At 45.0% G+C, this 21,094-nt stretch overlaps 2 protein-coding genes across 8 annotated transcripts in view; one reads left to right on the top strand and one right to left on the bottom strand.

Annotated features, from left to right (window-relative positions):
• PROX2 (prospero homeobox 2) lies at positions 1-2,724 on the top strand. Its single transcript, XM_066998112.1, is given in 4 exon segments — positions 1-1,535; positions 2,063-2,191; positions 2,194-2,463; positions 2,539-2,724. Coding segments are annotated over 4 exon segments (2,043 nt in total). The 5' UTR covers positions 1-77.
• Positions 2,725-18,315: 15,591 nt separating this feature from the next.
• The window catches only part of YLPM1 (YLP motif containing 1), a 39,147-nt gene continuing 36,368 nt past the window's right edge, over positions 18,316-21,094 (bottom strand). For 4 of the 7 annotated variants that reach the window (XM_066998102.1, XM_048059691.2, XM_066998105.1 and 1 more), the window contains 2 exons: positions 19,134-19,313; positions 18,316-18,728 (listed from right to left, as the gene is read on the bottom strand). In XM_066998102.1, the coding sequence (XP_066854203.1) occupies positions 19,167-19,313 (147 nt within the window). In that variant the 3' untranslated portion in view covers positions 18,316-18,728; positions 19,134-19,166. The other 3 variants (XM_066998103.1, XM_066998104.1, XM_066998106.1) reach the window with 2 other exon arrangements.

Raw genomic sequence — 21,094 nt, 5'->3', positions numbered from 1 at the left:
TGCTCTTTCTTCAGCTCTGCGCCTCTAGCTGGCCGAAACCTCGAACGCCTGGGACGCCTGCCAGCCCGTCACTGGAAATGATCCCTTACCAGCTGCAGGGCAGCCCTCCGGTGTCCAGGCGGAAAGATGACCCAACGGATGGCAGGAGGGCCCCTGAGCAGGGCAGAGACCCTGCTGCCTCAGGGCACGGCCAGGGGCTGAAAACAGAGCCCTGTTTCCAGAGGGACTCTCTGTTGTCTTCCCCTGGCGTGTCCCTTGTGTCACAGCTCCTCAGCCACACGGTGGTTAGCAGGAGCCTGGACCCGTGCACCCTTTTCCCTTCCTCGCAGCCAGTGGGGCTGCCCCAGGGCTACGAGCTCGGTGCACCTCCTGGAGAAGGAGCACAAGCCCTGGCTCTCACCAGGACCCGTGCCCTGGCTCCTGTGCCCTGTGCTGGTGACAGGGAGCCGCTCGCAGACGAGCACCTCCGAGCCAAGCGGGCCAGGGTGGAGAGCATCATCCAAGGCATGAGCCTCCCTACAACCCCACAAGCCCCCGATACCGGCATGGAGGGAGGTGTGGGGCAGGACAGGGAGAAGGGCGGCGAGGTGTCCTGGGAGGGCAAGAGGAAGCCGAGGGTGCCCCAGCAGCAGCGGGGTGCGGGGGTGGCTGGGCAAGGGGCACCCAGAGGGGGCAGCCCCCATGCTGCGGGGTGCCAGCAGCTGAAGGAGCAGCTCTGCTTTCTGGAGCAGCAGCTGAGGTGGCTTCAGGAGAGGTTCTCCCAGGTGTGTGACCCAGGGGACGCTGCCCAGACCCAGGGAGGTGCTGAGAAGGCACAGCCGCTGGCTGGGAAGGCTGGGGACAGACCGGACAGGGACGGTGCTGCTGCTGCCCGCCATCCGCACAAAGCTGCTCCCTGGGGGAGCACCCCAGAGGAGGATGGGCCTGACGGGACGCAGGAGGGTGAGGGGAGAGGCGATGCAGGCGGCCTGCCCTCGGCAGCCAGGGTCCTCTCACAGGCGCTGAAGCGCGAGCTGGCCGGGGTGACGTCCCGCGTGGTGGACTCTGTCCTCACCAGCGTGTGGCCGAAGGCAGCCGGCCACCTCCTGCAGCAGCACCCGGGGCCAGGGGCGGGTGCCAGGGGAGAGCATTTTCCTGCTGGGAAATGCAGAAAACCCCTGACTAAGTCATCCCCCATGGGCACGCTGGGCTCACCCCCACCTGAGGCACCACCACTACCCTCAGGGAAGAGCCTGGGCCCTCACGCCAGCTCCTTCAGCCCCAAGGCAGCCAGAAACCCCCACCAGGCACCCAGTGTGGGTTACACGCTGGGCTCAGCCATCCCGTCAGCACAGGAGAGCCGGCTGCTGGGCCAGCTGCTGGGCTACGGCCACTGGGGGAGCCCCCCTGCCCCACAGAGGCATCTCCCCGAGGCCCCGGACCCTCACTGGGGTGCCACCAGGCTGCGGCCATCGGCGGTGAGGCAGCAGCGGTGCCCCCTGCCCCTGGGCCCCAGCGAGGCGGAGGGGGACGGGATGCCCTTCGCCCCCACCCACGTATCCTTTGGGGCCTGCCCATGGCCTCCCTCGTCCCTGCACGCTGGGGTGGGCTGGCTGGGGGCTGCTGGAGGGCAAACACTGGGACAGGCTGCCTAGTGAGGTGGTTGACGCCCCACTCCTGTCAGTATTCAAGGGAATGCCCTCAGTAATCTGCTTTAACTTCTGGTCAGCCCTGAAGCGGTCAGGCAGCTGGAGGAGATGATTCTGGAGGTCCTTTCCAACTGGACTGCCCTGTTCTGTGCTAAATGCCAGCAGCACTTTGTTACGGTGCGGGCGAGGAGCCCTGGCACAGGCTGCCCAGAGGCTGTGGGGTCTCCTCCTTGGAGACCTTCAAGAGCCGCCTGGAGGTGGGCCTGGGCGCCCTGCTCTGGGTGGCCCTGCTGGAGCGGGGGGTCGGACCTGGTGACCTCCAGAGGTCCCTGCCAGCCTCAGCCATCCCGTGATGCCAGGCGTGGGGATGGGTTTTGGCAGGCGAGCCCGGGGCTGCTGCATGTTGGCTTTCCTTGACCCCAAGACACATCCAGGAGGCGCTGACCCCTGGCCACCTGAAGAAGGCCAAGCTGATGTTCTTCTTCACCCGCTACCCCAGCTCCGCTCTGCTGAGGTCCTACTTCCTCGATGTGCAGGTAGATCTGCTGCGGGACGCGGGGTGCCGGGAGGGACCCGTGGCGGGTGGGATTTTGGTGCTGGTTTTGCTGAGACGCCGGTTTTCCCACTCTGCCCCCGGCAGTTCAGCCGCTGCATCACCTCCCAGCTCATCAAATGGTTCAGCAACTTCCGCGAGTTTTACTACATCCAGGTGGAGAAGTTCGCCCGGCAGGCCCTGCTGGAGGGCGTCACGGACGCCGGAGCCCTGCGGGTCTCGTGGGACTCGGAGCTCTTCCGCGCCCTCAACACGCACTACAACAAGGGGAACGACTTCCAGGTGAGGGGTGCGGGCTGGGACACGGGGCCGTAGGAGCCCACCCGCCCCGGTACCCCCCTGCCCGTCTCTCCACAGGTGCCCGGGCGCTTCCTGGAGGTGGCCAGCCTGACGCTGCAGGAGTTCTTCAGCGCCGTCAGGGCGGGCAAGGACGCTGACCCCTCCTGGAAGAAACCCATTTACAAAATCATCTCCAAACTGGACAGCCACATCCCTGACGTGTTTAAAGCCGTGGGGTGCTCCCAGGAGCTGCTCCGCAGTTGATCCACCATGCAAGGGGACTGAGAAGTTTTTGGGTAACCGCTGGTGGGGTGGGGGAGAGGCTGGCTGTGCTGGACATCTCCCGGGCACAGCTTCTGGCATCCATTATTCCATTTTCTCTCCGTCCTAAAAGACAGTCTCCTAGGGCGAGGTCTGCTGCTCACCCCAGGCACCAGGATTTTATGCTGTGTGTTTTATTTGGCTGCTCAAGCCTGGTGCCAGAGAGCCACGGAGGGGACAGAGGGAGAGGAAGCCAATAGCTTGGAGCCTGGGAAATGGCTGGTCTCCAGGCCCAGCTCCAGCTTCCCCTGGGACCTGGGACAAGCCACCTTCCTCCTCATTTCCAGAGGGCTGCAAATCAGGGCCGACAGCCTGTTTTTGTTTATAAAGCAGGCTGAGGTCCCAACAGTGGGCAAAGTTTTCTTGGCACGGCAGCCCAGCACGCTGTGCCCGCCCCGGCAGCACTCCTCGGGCCCGGTCCAGATACAACACAACAGCGTCCAAAGAAAACATCTGGTGAATTCCAGCGTTTCAAGCAGCCCATGAGAATGGCTGGCCGTGCCTTGGGGATGTAAAACTGTGTGTCATAGCTGGCACAAACAGCCCCCTCCCCTGCCACCCCTGCGGAGGAGCTGAAGCTGGGCAGCGTGACTTCTGGTGGAACTGCCCAGGAGCGATCACCCACCACTACCACGTAAGCTCTTCCTGATGGGCTGGCAGGTTGCAGTCCTGTTCCTGCAGAAGTGTAAGCCAAAGGACATCGCTGTTCGCTGTGGCTGGGACCAAGTGGCTGCTTTTCCACCAGGCGAGGTGTTTTGCTCTCCCGTCCTAGCAGAGGAAGCGGTGGGGGAAGGCAACACACCTGGTGGAAAGGCTGTGAAGAGGAGCAGGAGGAAGGCTCTGAGAGGGGAGCAACCGTGCAACTGTATATGAGCAACAACATCCCTGAGCAAAAGGCTTGGGGAGAACAGGACTGAGAAGGGGTCAGGACAGTGCTGGACGTGCTGCAGGGTGCGAGGAAAATCCGGGTGGCAGCATCAGAGGAGTGCACAGGGAGACCTGCAGGCAGGGTGCCTGTGGCTGTAAGGAAGCCACAGCAGGGCGGGATGGGTTCTCCTAAACAGGGGCAGTTTTACTGTGGCCTTTCGCCATCAGAAGTGGGACTAGCCACATTTCCTGACTGTGTTTGTATGTTAATTGCTTGAGGTTTGTATGTTTTACCACCTCAACTCTAAATATACTCAATCCACTTTTAAATAAATGCATAGTTGAGACTTTACATCCCCAGAGACCTATCTGATAACTTTTCATCTAATATTTTACCTTGGGAATTTCATACATTTTGTTGGGGAAAAAAATAACACCACGACAGAAGGGCTTACTCCTGCTGCCAGCATTCCTGTGGGGCCGAGCCACCCTGGCTAACAACTGTGCTCATGTAAACCCACAACCTCACCCCAGAGCCTCAGGTCAATCTGCTGCAAACTCAGCAGCCAGCGGGAGGATGAGAAACCATGGGCTGGAAGCAGAGAAACTCATCCCAAAGCTGACAGGTGCCGGATTCAAATGTCCATCACCTGAGAAGTGCTGCTGGTGACTCCACGAATGACCTGGCCGTGACATTCCTGCAGGCAGCGAGCACTGCAGAGCTGCAGTAGTGCATCAGGTAGGCAAAACGGGCACTGCTGGAACATGAAATGACGGCCTGGCTCAGGGAAGGCACTAATGCATTTTTTTGGCTGTAGCTAAACCATTAGGGGATGTAAGATAGAGATTTAGTGGAGACATGCTATTGGAACAGATTGCTTTGGCACGTACTCCCTGGAGGAAGCAGGTTCTTGCCCAGACGAGTTGCTTCCCTGCTAATACGTGAGTTCGTGGGTGCCAGTGAAGCTGCAGAGGTACTGCTGCAAACCACAGAGTGGCTGAGGTTGGCAGGGACTCCTGGAGGCCATCTGGTCCAACCCCTGCTCAAGCAGGGCCGCCCAGGACCATGTCCAGGTGGCTTCTGAAGATGTTCAAGAAGAGGAGACACCACAGCCTCTCTGGGCTACCTGTGCCAGTGCTCCATCACCTGCATAGTAAAGAAGTGTCCTGCATCAGTTGCCCTTTGGCTGCGATGAGTATCTTGTACCCATGTGTTGAGTTTTACCCAGGCAGAAAAGGGAAAAAAAAAACAAAACCAACAGGCTAGACTGACTCTGTGAAGAAATGTGGGTTTCGGCGGCTGCTCCGTTGATGATACGGTATGTATCTTCATACAGTCCAGTGTGCCCAAAACATAGCAGGCAGTTTTTAAATGAAGACAAATAGGTGCCTGCCACATGGAGATTTCTATTAGCAAAGTGTGCGTACTTACAAGGCTAGGGAGAAAAGGAAGAGAGGTTGCCCACCGTGATGATCGTAGTGACCCCTGCGCTTGGGGGGGCTGTGCAAGCTCCACAATTATCCACTGAAACAATGGGGGTAGCGCACTCACCTCCTGCTGACTCAGTTTCAACTTTTTAAAAAGAAGAGTCCGTTCTTTCCACCTATCCAAATGCCCATGGTATACGCAAAAAAATCCCCACCCAGAGCCACCAGTAACTGTCTGCTCTGGGAACAGGTCCTCAAGGCTGTCCTACATTTCTAATTGCATTCGTAATCCATCCACAGCAACGTGCCCAGCCCAAACAGCTAACAATAGCAGCGACCACCGAGAGCTAAACGTTGCTATTGCTTTGCCTCTGGGCTCCTGAGTGTCCTGTAGCAGCTGAAAGAGGGAGATGTGACCACATTCACATCTCGAGAGCCCTTAGTACTCGTGTATGTTATTACTTATCACAAAAGCTTTCATTACGCACGTACAACTAATTAGAGCTTGAGGAAGTCCCTGCTGAACATTCAGCCCATGTGCCATAATAGCTTGGGGAGGAAAATCTGACAAGCAATGAAACACCTCAGGTTTTTCTTTACTGCTGCTAGTGGCTTGGACCTGTTTGCTGTGACTGAACCAGCCCTAGAGGTTCCCAGCTCAAGCGGAGGTTCTTGAAAAGGCCCTGCCCTCAAATACCCATCGTGGACGGTGCAGCTTGTTCCAGGTGAACATCCCCCGGTAAGCCAGCAGCTCAGGCTCGTGAAACCTCAGCCACAGTTGCTGTCCTGCGATGCGCACTGGAAGGACAGATGAATCCAGCCGGTGGAGCAGCACCCAAGGCTTGGTACAAGCAGAGGCCCACCTCGCGATCAACTTCTCTATCATTTTTGTAACTTACGAACATTACACTGATCTAAGGAACGAGCGTTGTTTTCTCCCTTTGAGACCCCTGTCATCATATTCACAGTCAGCAATCACACCTACCGGCGGTCTCTGCAGTATTTCCATACGCTTCCCAAATTTAGCCATTTGTTTTTTAGCACTCCTGAGCAGCGGTTCAGAGGGTGATTTTCACTTTGTACGTTAGCATAAAACACCATTCCTGGGTTTGCTATTCCAATAAAATCTGCACCACAAATGCTTTCTGGGGCTACTTCTCGTTATGTACTAAGCAACTGCAACCACACAGCAGTAAGCCTAATTGGCATGAGCCAAACCCGGCAGCCTCCCCGCTGGTGTTTATTGCCCAGGCTCTTATAGCTGTCTTTGTAGTTGTTCTGCTAGATTAAGAAGGATCAGTCTTAAAAGTGTCAGCCTGTAACGAACAGGTTCAATCTTTTTGTCTTACCACAACTGTAGAAAATAAGAACCTAAAAGCAAGCGGTGAAGTTAAAAGTTTGAAGTAAAGCACGAAAAACACAAGATCAAGAAAAAAAATGAAACGTGAAGAAAAGTTTTTACTGTATTTCCCAAAACACGTCATGTATCGTCCACAGCTTCACACAAAGTACAGAAATTATAAAAAAATACTTTGTATTACTTTAATAAACTAGTTAAGGCAAATATCTGAAAACATATATGCATATATACATATATATACTCCTCTCTCTCTTTAAAAAGTCCTCTCTGGGGTCTCAGAACATAATACTCTACAGCCTAAGTAATCATTATCCCTTTCCAGTTGCCAAGCCTGTAAGTAACAGGAAAAAATACGGACAACCTTTTGCAGACAAGGTGAACTGATGGCCAAGGGAGAAGTGTGCCAGCCCTACGCATCTGTGCATCTACTGAGCCTCCAACCTATGCTCAAACAGAAACAATTACAAAGGCTCTTTTTCAATAAAACACCTTAGGAATAGTAGCTACAGTTACAAAAAGATAATGCCTTACAAACCGTATATTTAAAAGCCACAGCACTCTCCTACCCTGAGCAACCCTTATAAAGCAGAATTTAATCTGTCCATTTTCGGAAGTGTTGCAGGCTGTGATCTTGAGGCCAAACAGCAGCAAAACCAGATCTTCTCAGCTTTGACAATCCATGGCCCAACTGAGGCTTCTCAATTTGTTGCATTTCTTCTGTGGAAGGCCACGTCCCAAGCACAGCATGGCGAAGCTGGCACTGAACTCCGTGTGCCTGTTACTTGTGCTCTTCACACACCCCTTGGGCAAGGTGCAAGTGCCCCAGAAGAACCATCAGAAAATGCATTTTGTACTCAGGGCTGGCCAGCGCAATCGAGCCACGTGAATCTGCCACAAACAGCTGCCGGAACTGAGAACAGACGTTTCTGGTGAGAACAGGACCTAGCAGAGCAGCACGTGGGAGCTGGAAACACCACCACGGTGAGCACAGTCCGTTCGCTGAGCGGCCTCTAGTCACAACATGGGGTCCTGGCTTCCCAAGTCAAAGCAGGAGTGTTTGATTGGTGACAAAAGTTCTGTTTTGGGAACTTCACGGAGCTTTGATTAGTAATTGATAGTAAAGGAGTGACAACACGGTACTCACCCATATGTCAGCACTTAGCTGGAGACACGATTTGCTTGTGTAAGCATCTTCTGTCCCACAATGTGATTAGGATGCTGGCAGCAGTGCTCTCTGTATTTGAACTGGCGTGCAAATCAGGGAAACAAAATCCTTGCAGATGGTGGGTCCACTCATAAAGATGCCTGCATTTCATTTTTAGAAGGGTTGCGTTTACTCTGGAAGGAATTGTCCCTGAACATTGTTCTTGAGCAGCTACTATGGGGAAGACTGTGGCAGCACAGCACGTGTTTGGTGCTGAAGAAATTGGTGCCACGTGAACTCTCCAGTAACCGAGACAAAAAATGCAGGATCCTCTTTCTCCCGAGCTGGTGTCAGCTTGTTTCCATATAACCATGCTGAGTAATTCAAACAAGACGACAGCAATTTCTTCCCTTACACGCTCAAACACCAGTAACCATCCTCCTGCCTTCTAACAGCCTACAGTCTGTCTGCATCACTGCTCAACATACAGCAACCTACTAACGGTACTGAGTTACTGAGATCACCACAATTTCATGGCCATTTGTTCCAGTTTTACTGGTTAAGCAAAAACAAGTTTTGCTTTCAACTGCGTCATGAATCACAGGCCAGCACTGATGTAGGTATATCCCAACCGCAATGCTCAAGACCTGTTTCTTAACAGATGTTGACTATTAAGGCCTCAGTCAGTCGGTAGGCTGGCTGTTACCATCAGGTCTTACTGCCCTTAGTGCTTCTGTACGGCCTGCTACAGAACCCACAGCCAGCCACCAGCCTCAGAGCCCCCCAAGCTGCTCTCCCCGCAGAAGATGCTCTCTGGAAAGCAGCGGCAGCAGCAGTCTTTGCAGAGCAGCTCCTCTCTTTGCAAATAATGCTGGAGCCAGTGGGAAAAGTGTTCCTCGGGAGCATGGCACTGACACCACCTGAAAGCAGTCTGTAATGTCCCAGAAGTCTTTTTTTTGAGTATTTACAGGCGCTTGCGCAGTCCCTACAACATGCTCCAGCGATCCAAGGGTTTTGATAGTTGGAGAGTTTGCACAACTCTGTTCACCACCTCCCAGACCTTTTCCTATGAGCATTTTGGTGCCAGTTCAATTGTCTTTAGTCAGTACACTACTGAACGCTCACGTCTTTGCAAGCAGTAAGTGGTTTCTTCCACTGGAAAAAGACCATAGAGTTAAGAGCCCCACACCCAAAGCACAACAACGCACACTGGAAGCTAAAGGTGAGAAAGGATCCTCAGACATACAGAATAACAACAGCTAAGAGAGCTGGGGGAGAGGAAGGTGGAGAGGATGGATAAACACAAATACTGTAGATGTAACTCATATCTTGCAGGCGTAAATCAGAAATCAGCAGAAGTAATGGAGTTATGACAAGGTAAACATGGTGTTAAAAAAAAATCAAGCCCTACATACAGAAGACCTACAAACACAAGTCCTAAATTCAAATAAGAATAAAAGAGCACTGAGATTAATAGGGAGGAAGGTTTTACACAGAAACCTCTTTTTTTTTTAAAACCAAACTCAAACTTACTTTTAAAGCCTATTTTCACCAAACCCAGTGACATAAAAAACAAACAAACAAAAAAACCACAACCAAGCAACAAAAAAAATCTCAGCTGGCAACAGTACAAGTGAAAAAATGGAGGCCAACTACTACTAAACATATTTCTTTCCAAGATCACCAAAAGCAGCATTTTAAATGCTATGCTCTTTTCAAAGCCTTTGTCTTTCATCAGAGAAAGTCAGCAAAAAAAGTAATCTGAATTTCAGTTCTTACTTTTTCACAGCATACTTCTACACTTCCGTAATTTCCAGAATTCCCTAGAATACCGTTCAGTCTTGATTGTGTTAACTGATATAATCTTTGCCAGGGAAGATGATTGTTTGTAGAGTATGTTAATAATTTTAACTACTTTAAACTCAATTGCAATTAAAGCACCAGAGACCTTCCTTTTCCACAACTGGTGTATCAAAAATAGGGAACAATGAAACCAGCAATAATTATAAAGAAGAAAGCAATCGATACATTGCAGAAAGTTAACAATTTTTCTATGATACGTGGACTCCATCTGTCCATTCAGATATACTGAACTCTATACTGTTTCAGGTCTATAGGACTTGACACAAATGGGGTGGGGAGTGGATAAATCATACAGACTGAAACTTGAAAAGTGACAGAAGGGAAGGTGCTGGAGGCCAATCCCAGCTGGACTGGGCTTATCCAGCTGGAGAACTGAACATAAAGACAACTGATTTCAGCATCACACATTTATTTAAGTTTGATACGACATACACAAGGTGGATCATACATTTGTTCATGACTGGTAGAAAAATGCAGAAAGCACAGAAAATAGATAATTAACCTAACTGGACATCAGGAGAGAGGTACATCATTTCTATCTCCTGTACATCTACACTTACAAGTAGCTCCTGCTGTTGAAAAGAAACTTTCCTCATCTTGATGTATGTAGACAAGGACAGATTAAGATAAAAGAAATGTCAAAATAGTCCAGAGAAGGAAAATTAGTGACTACTGTAAGAGAGAAACCACACATCTTTATCTCAGAAAAAATAAAACTCCTTAACTGGAGGAATTAATACACCAAAGTCCCCACCTAAATGATTCATCTAAACAAGAGGCTGATTCAGAACAGCTGCACAAATCATATTTTCCAAAGGAATGGCATTTGGAATCAAGCCCTCTGTGAATAAAAACACCCAGATGAAGCACATCCATAAACTGCACTCCTGCACAAGTGCAGTCACCTCGTCACCAACCCTGGACTAAATGTCAATTGTGCAGATTTATAAATAACGTGTATTTCTGAAGCTCTGTTTCATTAGGCATGGTAAACAACCATCCATGACAAGAACACAGCACGCCTATTTGCTGTTTACAGAACTTATCACCAAGAAGGTCAGATATGGAGAAGAAATGTCTGAATAGAGAGAAATTTTGCACTATTCCTTGAGAAAAGGCAATCTCTAGGAGACTGCTCAGCTGTAGCAGACCCTGCTGAGGAACGTCTCTGCACCTGGATGCTACTGCATTGGGGTATGCAGTGCGTGGAGGGCAGCCTTTGAGAAAGAAATTCTCAGTGGCTTTTAAAATTAAATACGAGACTAGGATTTAGATGCAGAATCCAATAAACCATCAAAGCAGAACACAAAACAACAATACGAAGTGGTCAGTGTTTTCAGGTTTAGTAAAAACGTTAATCACGCCAATTTTACTGGTTTTCTTCTGGTTTTACTGAGGCAAATCTAGCACTTTAGTCAGACTTTTATTTTGCGCCGGGTTAATCTTCAAGTAGGAGATAGTCGTGGACTACTAGCGTACCATCACCAGCGCAGCATACTCACCGGGCTAAGTGTCTTGCCCCAACAGATCTGCAGACGCACTGATTAAAGGTACCTGAATATTCTTCTTGAGCTGCATTTGAGCCACATACACTGCAGTGAGGCGACAGCAGACAGACTTCTAAGTAAGACTGAGGAATTTTATACCCAAGTTTCCTTAGGGCCATCCCTTCAGCCTCGCAGCAGATTCTCGCTGCCTGTTGGGAGAAGGGAAGGGAGATACAAACCTTTATATTCCCAGCAGAGGAATATGCAGATTGTAAACTCCTCAGAAAAGGGTATTGACATTCCTCAACTGCAAAGTACCTGCTCCAAAACGTACACTAATCATATCATACAATGTTCATTTGAACCAAAGTTGTTCAAATTGTTTGTGTTAGTGTTTCAAGGATTCCTTGGGACAGATCTTGGTAGTATATCCGATCATGTTGAAGTTCTGTGGTTTCTTAGCTACACTGGAGCGAGCAGGGCTCTTCTTCACGTACCCCACAGAAACAGCTTGCTCTTGTCCACAGCTGAGCTTCCTGTGTTGATGATTTTAAAAATTAATATCCTGATATGCGACTGTTACAGGTGATATAACGCTCTTCTATCCTCCACAGAATCTGCAGTTGCTAATCCACGTGCTTCTGTGTGGAGTAACTACAGGTGAATTCAGGTGAGTTTGGTCGTCCAGCTCTCATAAAGAAAGTAAGGTGTTGTCTCAAGCATAAAATAACAACATAAAATTTCATTCATTATGGTTACTTAGTATTTTATCTTGAAATTAGATCAGAAGTAATGTTAGAGCTTTGGTTTGAACATTCATCCTTATTTTTTCTTCATTCCAAGGGAAAAAATGTGAAAGATTCACTAAGAAACCTTGGAAGATTTCAAAAGAAATCATTTCTTGCTACAATATACTTAGATTCTAAAATCCTAGAATCCTAAAGCAGCTACCAGCAAGTTAAATCCTGTTATCCATTAGATGTCAGCAGTTGTCAAGCACTTTAGCAAGACATAAAGAAACCATTTAAATTCGATACGTCTCCTTAAGGCAGAATGAAGATCTCACTCCATATTTATGCAGCATGTAGGTTCAATGAAATGTAAAATCTTGACAGCAGACTGCAAGTGATACTCTACACAACAGTGCAACGTTAACCCACTGATTTTTTTTTTTTTCCATGGAAAAATGGTGGCTTTTTCATGAAGTAGAAGTTAATGGCTTAGAAGTGCACTGGGCAATAGGAAACCACAAAAATGTAATGATAGTGGAAACAATTTCAAACTGTTGGTTTTTCTCCAATTTAATCCTGACATGAAAACAGAGCTTTAGTGCCATCTGGTTGTCATTACCTGAAAATCTTGATTTCTGTGTGACTCAGTCTGAGGAGTATATGATGAGGTTTTCCAGACAAGTTAATCTGTCCACGTCTTCTTCAAAGAAAATAATTTGGCAACTTCAGTTCAAAGGGAATAGAAAAACAAACACCTCAAAGAACACCAGTAAAGACTGATCACTTGCACAAGAGTTCTCAGCATCCACAGATGAATAATAAATTGAGACACCGTAGGTGTTTGTCAGTACAGCTGTTTTCTGTGCTCCAAACAGTAATACAGTATTTTTTAGAAAAAAGCAGCTACGTGTACGAAAGCTTACACCTGGATCAGCAACAGCAGTCAAACTCCATTTTTACAATGTCACACTTACCAAAACAGAATAAAAAGATAATTTTTAAATGCTGCTTAAGATACCTTACCTTGCCTTCCACAGAGCACGTAGTGACAAATTAAAGTCAATGCCTGTATTACCTACCTGTCAAAACAGATACCTCGAGTTTTGTGCTTTACTCATAAGGTAAGGTCATTTGCGTTCTGAGGCAGGGCAGAACTGCAGCACTGCTCGCCTTTTGTGTGTTACACCCTAGAGGAGGAAAGTAACATCCTACAAGACTTCAGCAGAAGGAATCTTAAGTTTTTGGAAAACGTTTCTATTTTTCGTACAATGTTTCAGTTTACACACTATCTGTTAATGGCTTGTGGTTCTAAAGAGAATTAAAAAGTACTTTCAAACCACCCTTGATAGGCTTTTTCAATACAAATTCCTTTCAAAATCAGCTTGCTCAACTATACTTTGACCTGTAAACAAAAAATTGTATGTATTATTTTAGATTTTCCTCCAGAATTATATATCTACTCAGTTACTATGGCAGATGCCTCAGATGGTAGAGTTGCTAGCACGTTCTAGCCACATTAGACAGATTGCAGCTCAGATAATTAGAGTACAACTGACAAAATTCCCATTTTTTTCCCCTTGCCTCCTCCACTTAGATGCATTTTTTTTGCTTCTCCAAGGAACAATGCAGTTACAATTTCCCTCCAAATGCAGCAACGTTTCAAGATCTAGTAAGCAAGGGTCTTCACATATTCCCTTGAGATTACTGTGTGTTCAAACACAGCGACATCATGTATGAATACAGGGCTTACAGCAGACAGTCCAGATGCCATTCAAAGTTTGCCAAAAATTCCTGTGTAAAACTGAACATCCATTCATATGCTCTTGTGCATAAATACAAGGGAAGAAATAAGAAGAAATATTTGAATGATTCACATTCTAGAACACAAGCACTAGAGATAGGTCTAGATATTCCACACGAGATTCCGAAAGTTAGAAAAATACAAGGAAAAAAAAAAAGAAACTGTGCCATTTCCATCCAGGCAGCTTTAAAGTTTTTCATATTAAGTTTCAAATGCTAAAATTCAAAGAGATCAGAGACTCCTGACTAGAAACCCAAAACAAAATGGAAAACACCAACTACTTCAAAAACACTTGCAGTTGTCTACTTCCAGTAACTTGCTGTATTTTTCGTTTGCTAACAATACTTGAGCTTACCTGGTTTAACCGAAAGCGTGAACAGAAGAGTACATTCTTCTTCCAAACAGTATTAATCAACTACAAAGTGATAATCCATCTCAAATACTGTCATTACCAATTTTCCACCCTACATGCATCAGGGAGATTTAAGGCTCCAGGCTGCAGATCCGGTACTATGGAAATTTGGAAGTGGTAGAAAGAGACATCATAATCGCTGGAAGACTCCACTGGTAAGAACGAAACAACAGAATTTCAGCATGAAAGGGATTAATCTTGAGCACAAATCAGAAAATTTACTCTGTGTTCCTTTAGTCAGTGGAAGCATTCTGACTCTCACCTGTAGGAATGGATGAGTAGAAGAGAAAACTACTTTGGGTCAAGCTTTATGAGACGGTAATGAAGATTGCCTTAGGAAACTCAAAATTGTATCACTCATTTTAAATTCTAGGAAATTTCTCTCTTCTCATTTCTACAATAAGAAAACTAAGTATAATCAGTCTTGCACGAGGCTGTAAGAACTGGAATTTCCTTTTACCCACTTACAATTCACGCTGCAAATGCACAGATCTCAACTGAGATGGCCGTCTCTGTTCCTCAAGTACTTTATGTCATGGTACATAGGTTGCATTGGCGCAGTTTGATCTCAGATTGTCTGTGGATCTCCAGTGCAGTATTGCAACCTTGCTTCCCAGGAGTAGTGTGGGAAACAATAAATAACGAAGAGGAGCATAATAAAAAGGAACAACATACCCATCAGCATTTGACTTCCAGAGGCCGCAGACCACGTGAACATTCCCCACACCAAAACTCTCAGCACTGCTTCCCCTGTCCAGGCCATGTACACCGAATTACAGTAATCCAAGAGAGTTCCTGGGGTGCAGGTGAGTTAACTCCCAATTAGGTAGCTGGCAGGCTCATTAGGAACTTCAGAAGAAAAAGTTCAATTTGTTTCCATCCCAGATCAACCATGTTTTCTTCAAGTCCTGAGGTTTGTCCAGTGTTTTGTGTTTCCATAATTCCACGGCAGTAACATTAATAATAAAATTGTGCAATTTGCTATAGGAAATTGTGTCCAAAGGGCATGAAACACCTCAACTTAAATAAGTGGATTTATATCAGGCAAAGACCTTTCTTCTTCTGTTAACGACAAAGTAGTTTAGGTGGTAACAAGCTGACCCACAGGTCAAATTACTTAATTCGTTTGAAAAGAAATCTCAGAGTGTTCCAGTAATGTTGAAATCTCAATTTGGGAAAAACAGACTTGGGCTCAAGAGGTCTTGTTCTAATTTAAAAGCACGTTAATGAATGAGTCTGCTTCTGCAGGAAGCATACTTTCCAGTGTGACTTACAGATCACGATCCGTCATAACAATTTTAACTATTCAAAGCAACTGGACCAGATGTGGGATTTTCGGGGGGTAGGCTAATCAATTTGTTTCAGTGTAATAATACAACTATTGTTTTCAATTCAATCCTTTCATAAAAAAACATTATTGGAATGGTACTCAGTATCTAAATGGTCATTCAGCAATTAAAGTGCTTCAGAAAATAGTTAAGGCCGTGCCTTAAAAGCAGATAATAACAGCAACGTAATGTTTACAAGCAGACAGGCAAGGAACATAGTTAATGGACAAGGATCATAGAGATGACTGGATCAAGTCCAAAAAATACCAAATCCAAACTGACAGGTGAAAAGTGAAAAATCTAACTTGTACCAACTGCCAACTTTTCTCTTGTAAAGATGGGAAACTAATAATGCAAGGTAAGTTGTTCATCTATGTTGATGTGAACGTTTAAGAAAAAGCAAACCATGACATTTCCAGGTGATGTAATACTATATGCTGGATTTTTAATCTTGCATACCATAGTCAGGCCATAAAGCTTAATGAGCAATTCTAGAGTAAAACACACAAGACAACTGATGGCGACACCTAAGCTCTATTCACGTATCCATACATTGCCTTAGGTTACGTTTCCTTGCAAAAAGCATGTGTATTTCTTACATGAGGTAGGTAGTTTCAGTATTCTTAACAAAGCAGACCGTCTTAAGCAACTGAAGTGCCATTAAAAATTGTAATTCAGAGAAAATAGTCTTAACAGTCAACTTTGCTCAAGAGGTAGCAGCAGCTCCATTCTGCAGCAGCTGATGATTTTTTTTTCTAGGTTGTATTTTTAAATGTGATGCACTACACAAAAACAGTCCAATCTAGAGTTAACGTAATTGCATGCATAGAAAAAGATGGATCTTAAAGTGCTGGATGCATAATTTCCTATTTTTCCTATTACAAAATGGACATTTTTTCTGTTCATTGCTGTAAGAGATTCTAGAGCCAATATCGGTGAGCAGACGGGTTAAGAACTAAATCAGGATCAAGCCTTACTGGGTTCTATAGCAAAAGATTCTCCAGACAAAACAGAAATCACTCATCACCAAACTCTGACTGTAAGCCAAGTATTGGACTACCCAGCCATTCTCAGTTCTGTGCCAGCAGCAATGATGAATTTCTCATTTTTGCTTGATTTCTTCACTCAATGAAGGACTAGAGTATGAGGAATCTGTTACATGCTGTAGCTCTGGCAAAATGTTATTTTCTTTGAGAGCCACTTCCCATCAGGCAGATGAAAACTAACCTGCAAAGCTTTCAAACCAACTGAAACAGACAGCAATACCATAGAAATGGAAAAGGTGGAATTTTAGGGAGCCAGAAAAAGAGAACAACCACTGCTAGCACCCCCAACGTGTTTTCATAACAGAAGTTTTGCCCTAAATTTGAAAACTGATACATTTTCTCTCTCTTATTAGAATTGAGTATAACTATGTGTATTCTCTGTCCATCTCTTTAACTCTGTGTTAACCACACAATGAATTTGATGTAACCTGAGTGTTACCTGCTGAAAAAGTTTTCAAAACTGTTAAAAGTAGTAAACAATACAATCAGTTCTGTCACATGCTATCCCTTTGCATGCTCCAGAAATATTATTTAGCCTGGAAAGGAAATGTTAGAAAAGGTCCTGGTTTAGGTTTATCACCAAAAATACAGACAAAACAATTAACAAGTCAAGAAGCTTCTTAAAAGTCAAGCAACAGCATCAAATCGTAACAGTGGCATGCGTGTCACAAGAACTCCAGTTCTGTTAGGGACAACTTATGGTAGACTGAAAGCCATTTTACACACACCTGAGAGAGCAGCTTCTCTGAAGTGAAGCTTGCCTGATTTCCACAACAATATACAAGGGCTATTATTTCTTAACTATTATTTTCCCTTTGTGAACAACTCTCTGCCAGAGAGTTCAGAGAATTCAAAGAACACTTGGCAACATTTAAAAAAGAAAGTATATGTGCTATATAATAGCATGCATACACAGAAAATGCATATTCATTACCTTCCATTTTAAGAACATTGCATTCAGGGACCTTGGTTTTCTTGTATTAAACACATTCAGGGCATAACACAAGTTCATATATTCATATATTTTCCAGAGAGCTTTCAATCATGCACCACAGACAAAGCTGAGAAACATCCAAAAAAACCAAGCCATTAGAATGGCAAACAAAACCATCCATTAGCACCATTAGCTCTCCTCAACAACATAAACCATAACCACATCAGAACCAGCTCATTTCCCAACCTAAAAGAAAACCACAACGTAATCACTCAGCAGAGCAACGAAGAGTAGCAGAGAAGGAAATTCAGAACTTCATTCGCTTCCCTCAGGAAGATCAGGAGAAAAATTTCAGTTCACCACTAAAACAATTATTTTAGGATTTAAATACCTTGCCTGGTCACAACATTGTTAACACAAGGTATTTGCTTCAAAACCTGAGAGGACAAAAGAAAGTTTTCACCAGCAAACCTGTGATACTGTGCAGAAATGGTATGTCAGCGTCTATGAAGAATTTGCACCACTTTTTATAGTGTGGACTATTATTTTTCAGCAAGTTAAACGTATTTATTAAAGGAATAGAAGGGTATAACTACTGGTGTTTGTTGCTTCTTTTTATGATGTTTCTCTACAAGACAGTAGACTTACAAATGGAATGAAATGTCCTGATAGGGACCAGTGTTGTCTAAAAGACATAGTAAGACCCAAATGAATTTTCTATGCTGCCCTCCAGAGAATGCTGTAGTGGAATGCCATAGCTTTCAAGTTCAGCATTAAAGAAACATTTTTCTTACATTACTACCCTGAGTATTTCAGAGGCATCCAAAAGAATTTATACTCACGTAGTAATGGAAATTTGACATAACTGAGAAACTAGGATCCAGAAAATGATCATTTTTGCTCTCCCAGAAGAAAGAGAATGATAATGGCTCCTAAAGGCCAGCAAAACCTGGGGCCTTAATGGAGCTGTCTCTGAGCGGAAGAGCAGGTGATAAACCTAGAAGACAGGACACATTCCAGAGTATGAGCACCTCTTCCAGGTAAGGATGGCTCTGAGCACTGTCAACATGTGAACACACAGACCACAATTAAAATGTGAAACAAAAACCATGCTATATGGTCCACCAAGAATACAGAGTTTATAGTGAAATTTATTGTTCTGCTTCCTAATACAATAAGCTACAAGGTACATACAGTATAAAACGAGAACGGCCACAAAGCAAAGGTGATAAACATTCTGTGACAGTACAGTGGAGGTAACATCTGTCTAATCCTTCCACTTCATCCCACAAACAGCAGCTAAAACTACTGGCCCTCCCCTTCCCCCCCCCCCCCCCCCTCCAAAAATATTAAAAAGTAAACTGTCTCTCTCACTTAGGAGCAGCGGGATTTTTTTTTCTTTTTTTGAGGGCACTGGTTATTTGCCAATATCTCAAAAAAATTGCTGAAACTAAAATAACAAAAGAAAAACTGTGAAGGTGGGAGTGACATGACCCATGCAAGATGCTCATGACACCTTGGTTCACATCTCCTCAGAGCGAATGGCCTGTAAAGAAAGGAAAAGTTTGTTACATCAAGTAAAACAGCAGTTAAAATGGTCAGAGTTAAGATACGTATAGTAAGCAAAACCTGAACTAGACAGGACCAAGCATACAGCTAAGCTATTCTTATAACGAAAACACTTTTCCTTTTAGCAGGGTTTGGAGACTTTGATAGCTGACAATTTTTCTTCTTTAATTTTTAGATGCTGTACAGGGGAACGCGCACTGAAAAGTGCACAGCTGACACCTACTATACAGGGTTCCAAATCATATAATCTTGTCTGGGAGAACTCTAACTGCAATCTCAACACTAAAAAACCCAACACCCAACCCTAAAAAAAACCAACAAACTAAACAAACAAATAAAACAATACCGAGGCCAGAAACATGCAAAACCACCGTATACTTACCTTAAAGGCACAAAATTCCCATTAACCACTTTTTCATATATACTTGGTACGGTTGAGGGCTCTCTCAGCAAGATGACCACTTTCATCTGTTATCTTCTCCCAATCTGTTTGTCCAACAACAAAACCAATGGCCCTTTTCCTGTCTGCATCTTTTTTTTCTTCTAGATCTGCCCACCGCACCTATGGAGAACATACTATCAGTAGGACAATCCCTTATGAACTTCTGAGACACATCTAAGCTTCCCACTGCAGATGAGAGTATAAGAATTCTAATTTGTACTCATTTTAATTCCAACAGGTAATCACTAATTTGTTCTCTGATGAGTAAAGATGGAAATTGCAGCGGTTACATTATTTTTAATTGAATGTCCCGAATGTTCAATGAAGTAGAAAAAAAGGTATGTATGATTAGCATTTTCCATTTCAATGCTATAGTTCTGAGAGATGAAGAATCACTACAGTTACTTTCCTATGCAAAGCAATGCTTCCTGCAGGAAGAATTATCAAAGATTCATTTAGCGTCTTCATTTCTGTAGAACCTGTCTTTCAATTGCACAATGGAATCACCTAGGAGAAGACTATGAAATACAGGAAGAGCGTGTAAAGAGCAACTCAGCAGTGAATGACTGAATGAGGGTCAGTTTTCTTTATCTTCTGTGACAGATTTTTATTTAAAGCTTTTTACTGATTCTTTCCACTAAATAACGTCTGTGCACTGGTTGCCTCCCATCTTTACAGCTGAATCCGTTTCCTCTATGGCTCTTCACTGTCATGCAGATCACTTGCACCCATCCTGTTCAAACACACACAGTCACTTCCTCACCCACAAACCCAGACACGATGTGGGGGCATGGGGAGGGGAGTGTAACTGCGGGGAGGGAGGAAGGTGGTGATGAATGGCCACTGTCCAGGAACTCAACAGCAACACACAACTGCAGGACAAGAAAAACAGTAAGTGAAGGAGCTCTTCCCTGACATCCTGCTGACTCCCATTCAAACTGATCCGTTACTTTTGGACATACCCATACCACCTTTCTTCCAGCACCCCCCTAATTCCACATCCTAGCTGACCTTCCTCAGATATTCATACTGATATGCAATGCCTGCTTTCTTCCACCATCACTTCCTCTGAAAACGCCTCAGTAACTCCTTTTCTCTCACACACTGTTCAGTACTACCCATGTTTTCTACTTCACTTTACAAAGCAAACCAACAAACCCAAACACAGACAGTCAACTCAAACTACTTTTAGCGGCAAAGTTGAATGAATTGCATTGCTGATCAACTCGTTCATTAAAAAATAAGTATGAAAAATAACTTAGCTGCAAAATCAGCTGTAGTCTGTACAAGACCCACAGCTCCTTATCAGCTTTAATACAGAGCTAGCTGTAACAGGTATTTCTAGGAGATTTGTATACATATACACACATCATTCTCTCCTCCCTCCCTGGTTCCTTACATTTTCCTTGAAGCTAACACACTTTTAACCTCATGTTTTGTTTTAAACTGATTACTACTACATATATTCACAGTGGATAGAGATGGAAATCCAGACAGTTGAGTATCTGCTTGGGTACAAAGCTTATGGCAGAAGCGATGAATTAGAAAGCATGTCCAAGTATCTTTATCTGGTAGTAAATATGCTTCTTCACATACTGTATTGTTTGCACAGATGCAAATGATGTTCCTTTTTTGTTTGTTGTTCTTTCATCTTTATGTAAAGGTTCATGGGACATATAGAAAAGCAAACTACAAAAAATTAGTCTATAGTTATTAATGTTGGCTACGCTCTGAATGTAAGCTTGTATATTCTTTTCCACCACATAGTGGTATTTGTGATAATCGTAACATTTAAGAATACAGAAGAATACCAATGTGCTATCCATGTCAAATGGTAAATTTTAGCATGTTGTACCAGTCAGATTTGAAGATGTAATTCTGAAAGCAAAAGCTTGTCTTTC

Source organism: Anser cygnoides, chromosome 5 (genome assembly GCF_040182565.1).
Source record: "Anser cygnoides isolate HZ-2024a breed goose chromosome 5, Taihu_goose_T2T_genome, whole genome shotgun sequence".
Taxonomy (NCBI): Eukaryota; Metazoa; Chordata; class Aves; order Anseriformes; family Anatidae; genus Anser; species Anser cygnoides.
The sequence above is the reverse complement of the archived record's forward strand: the minus strand, read 5'-3'. Positions and strand labels throughout refer to the sequence as shown.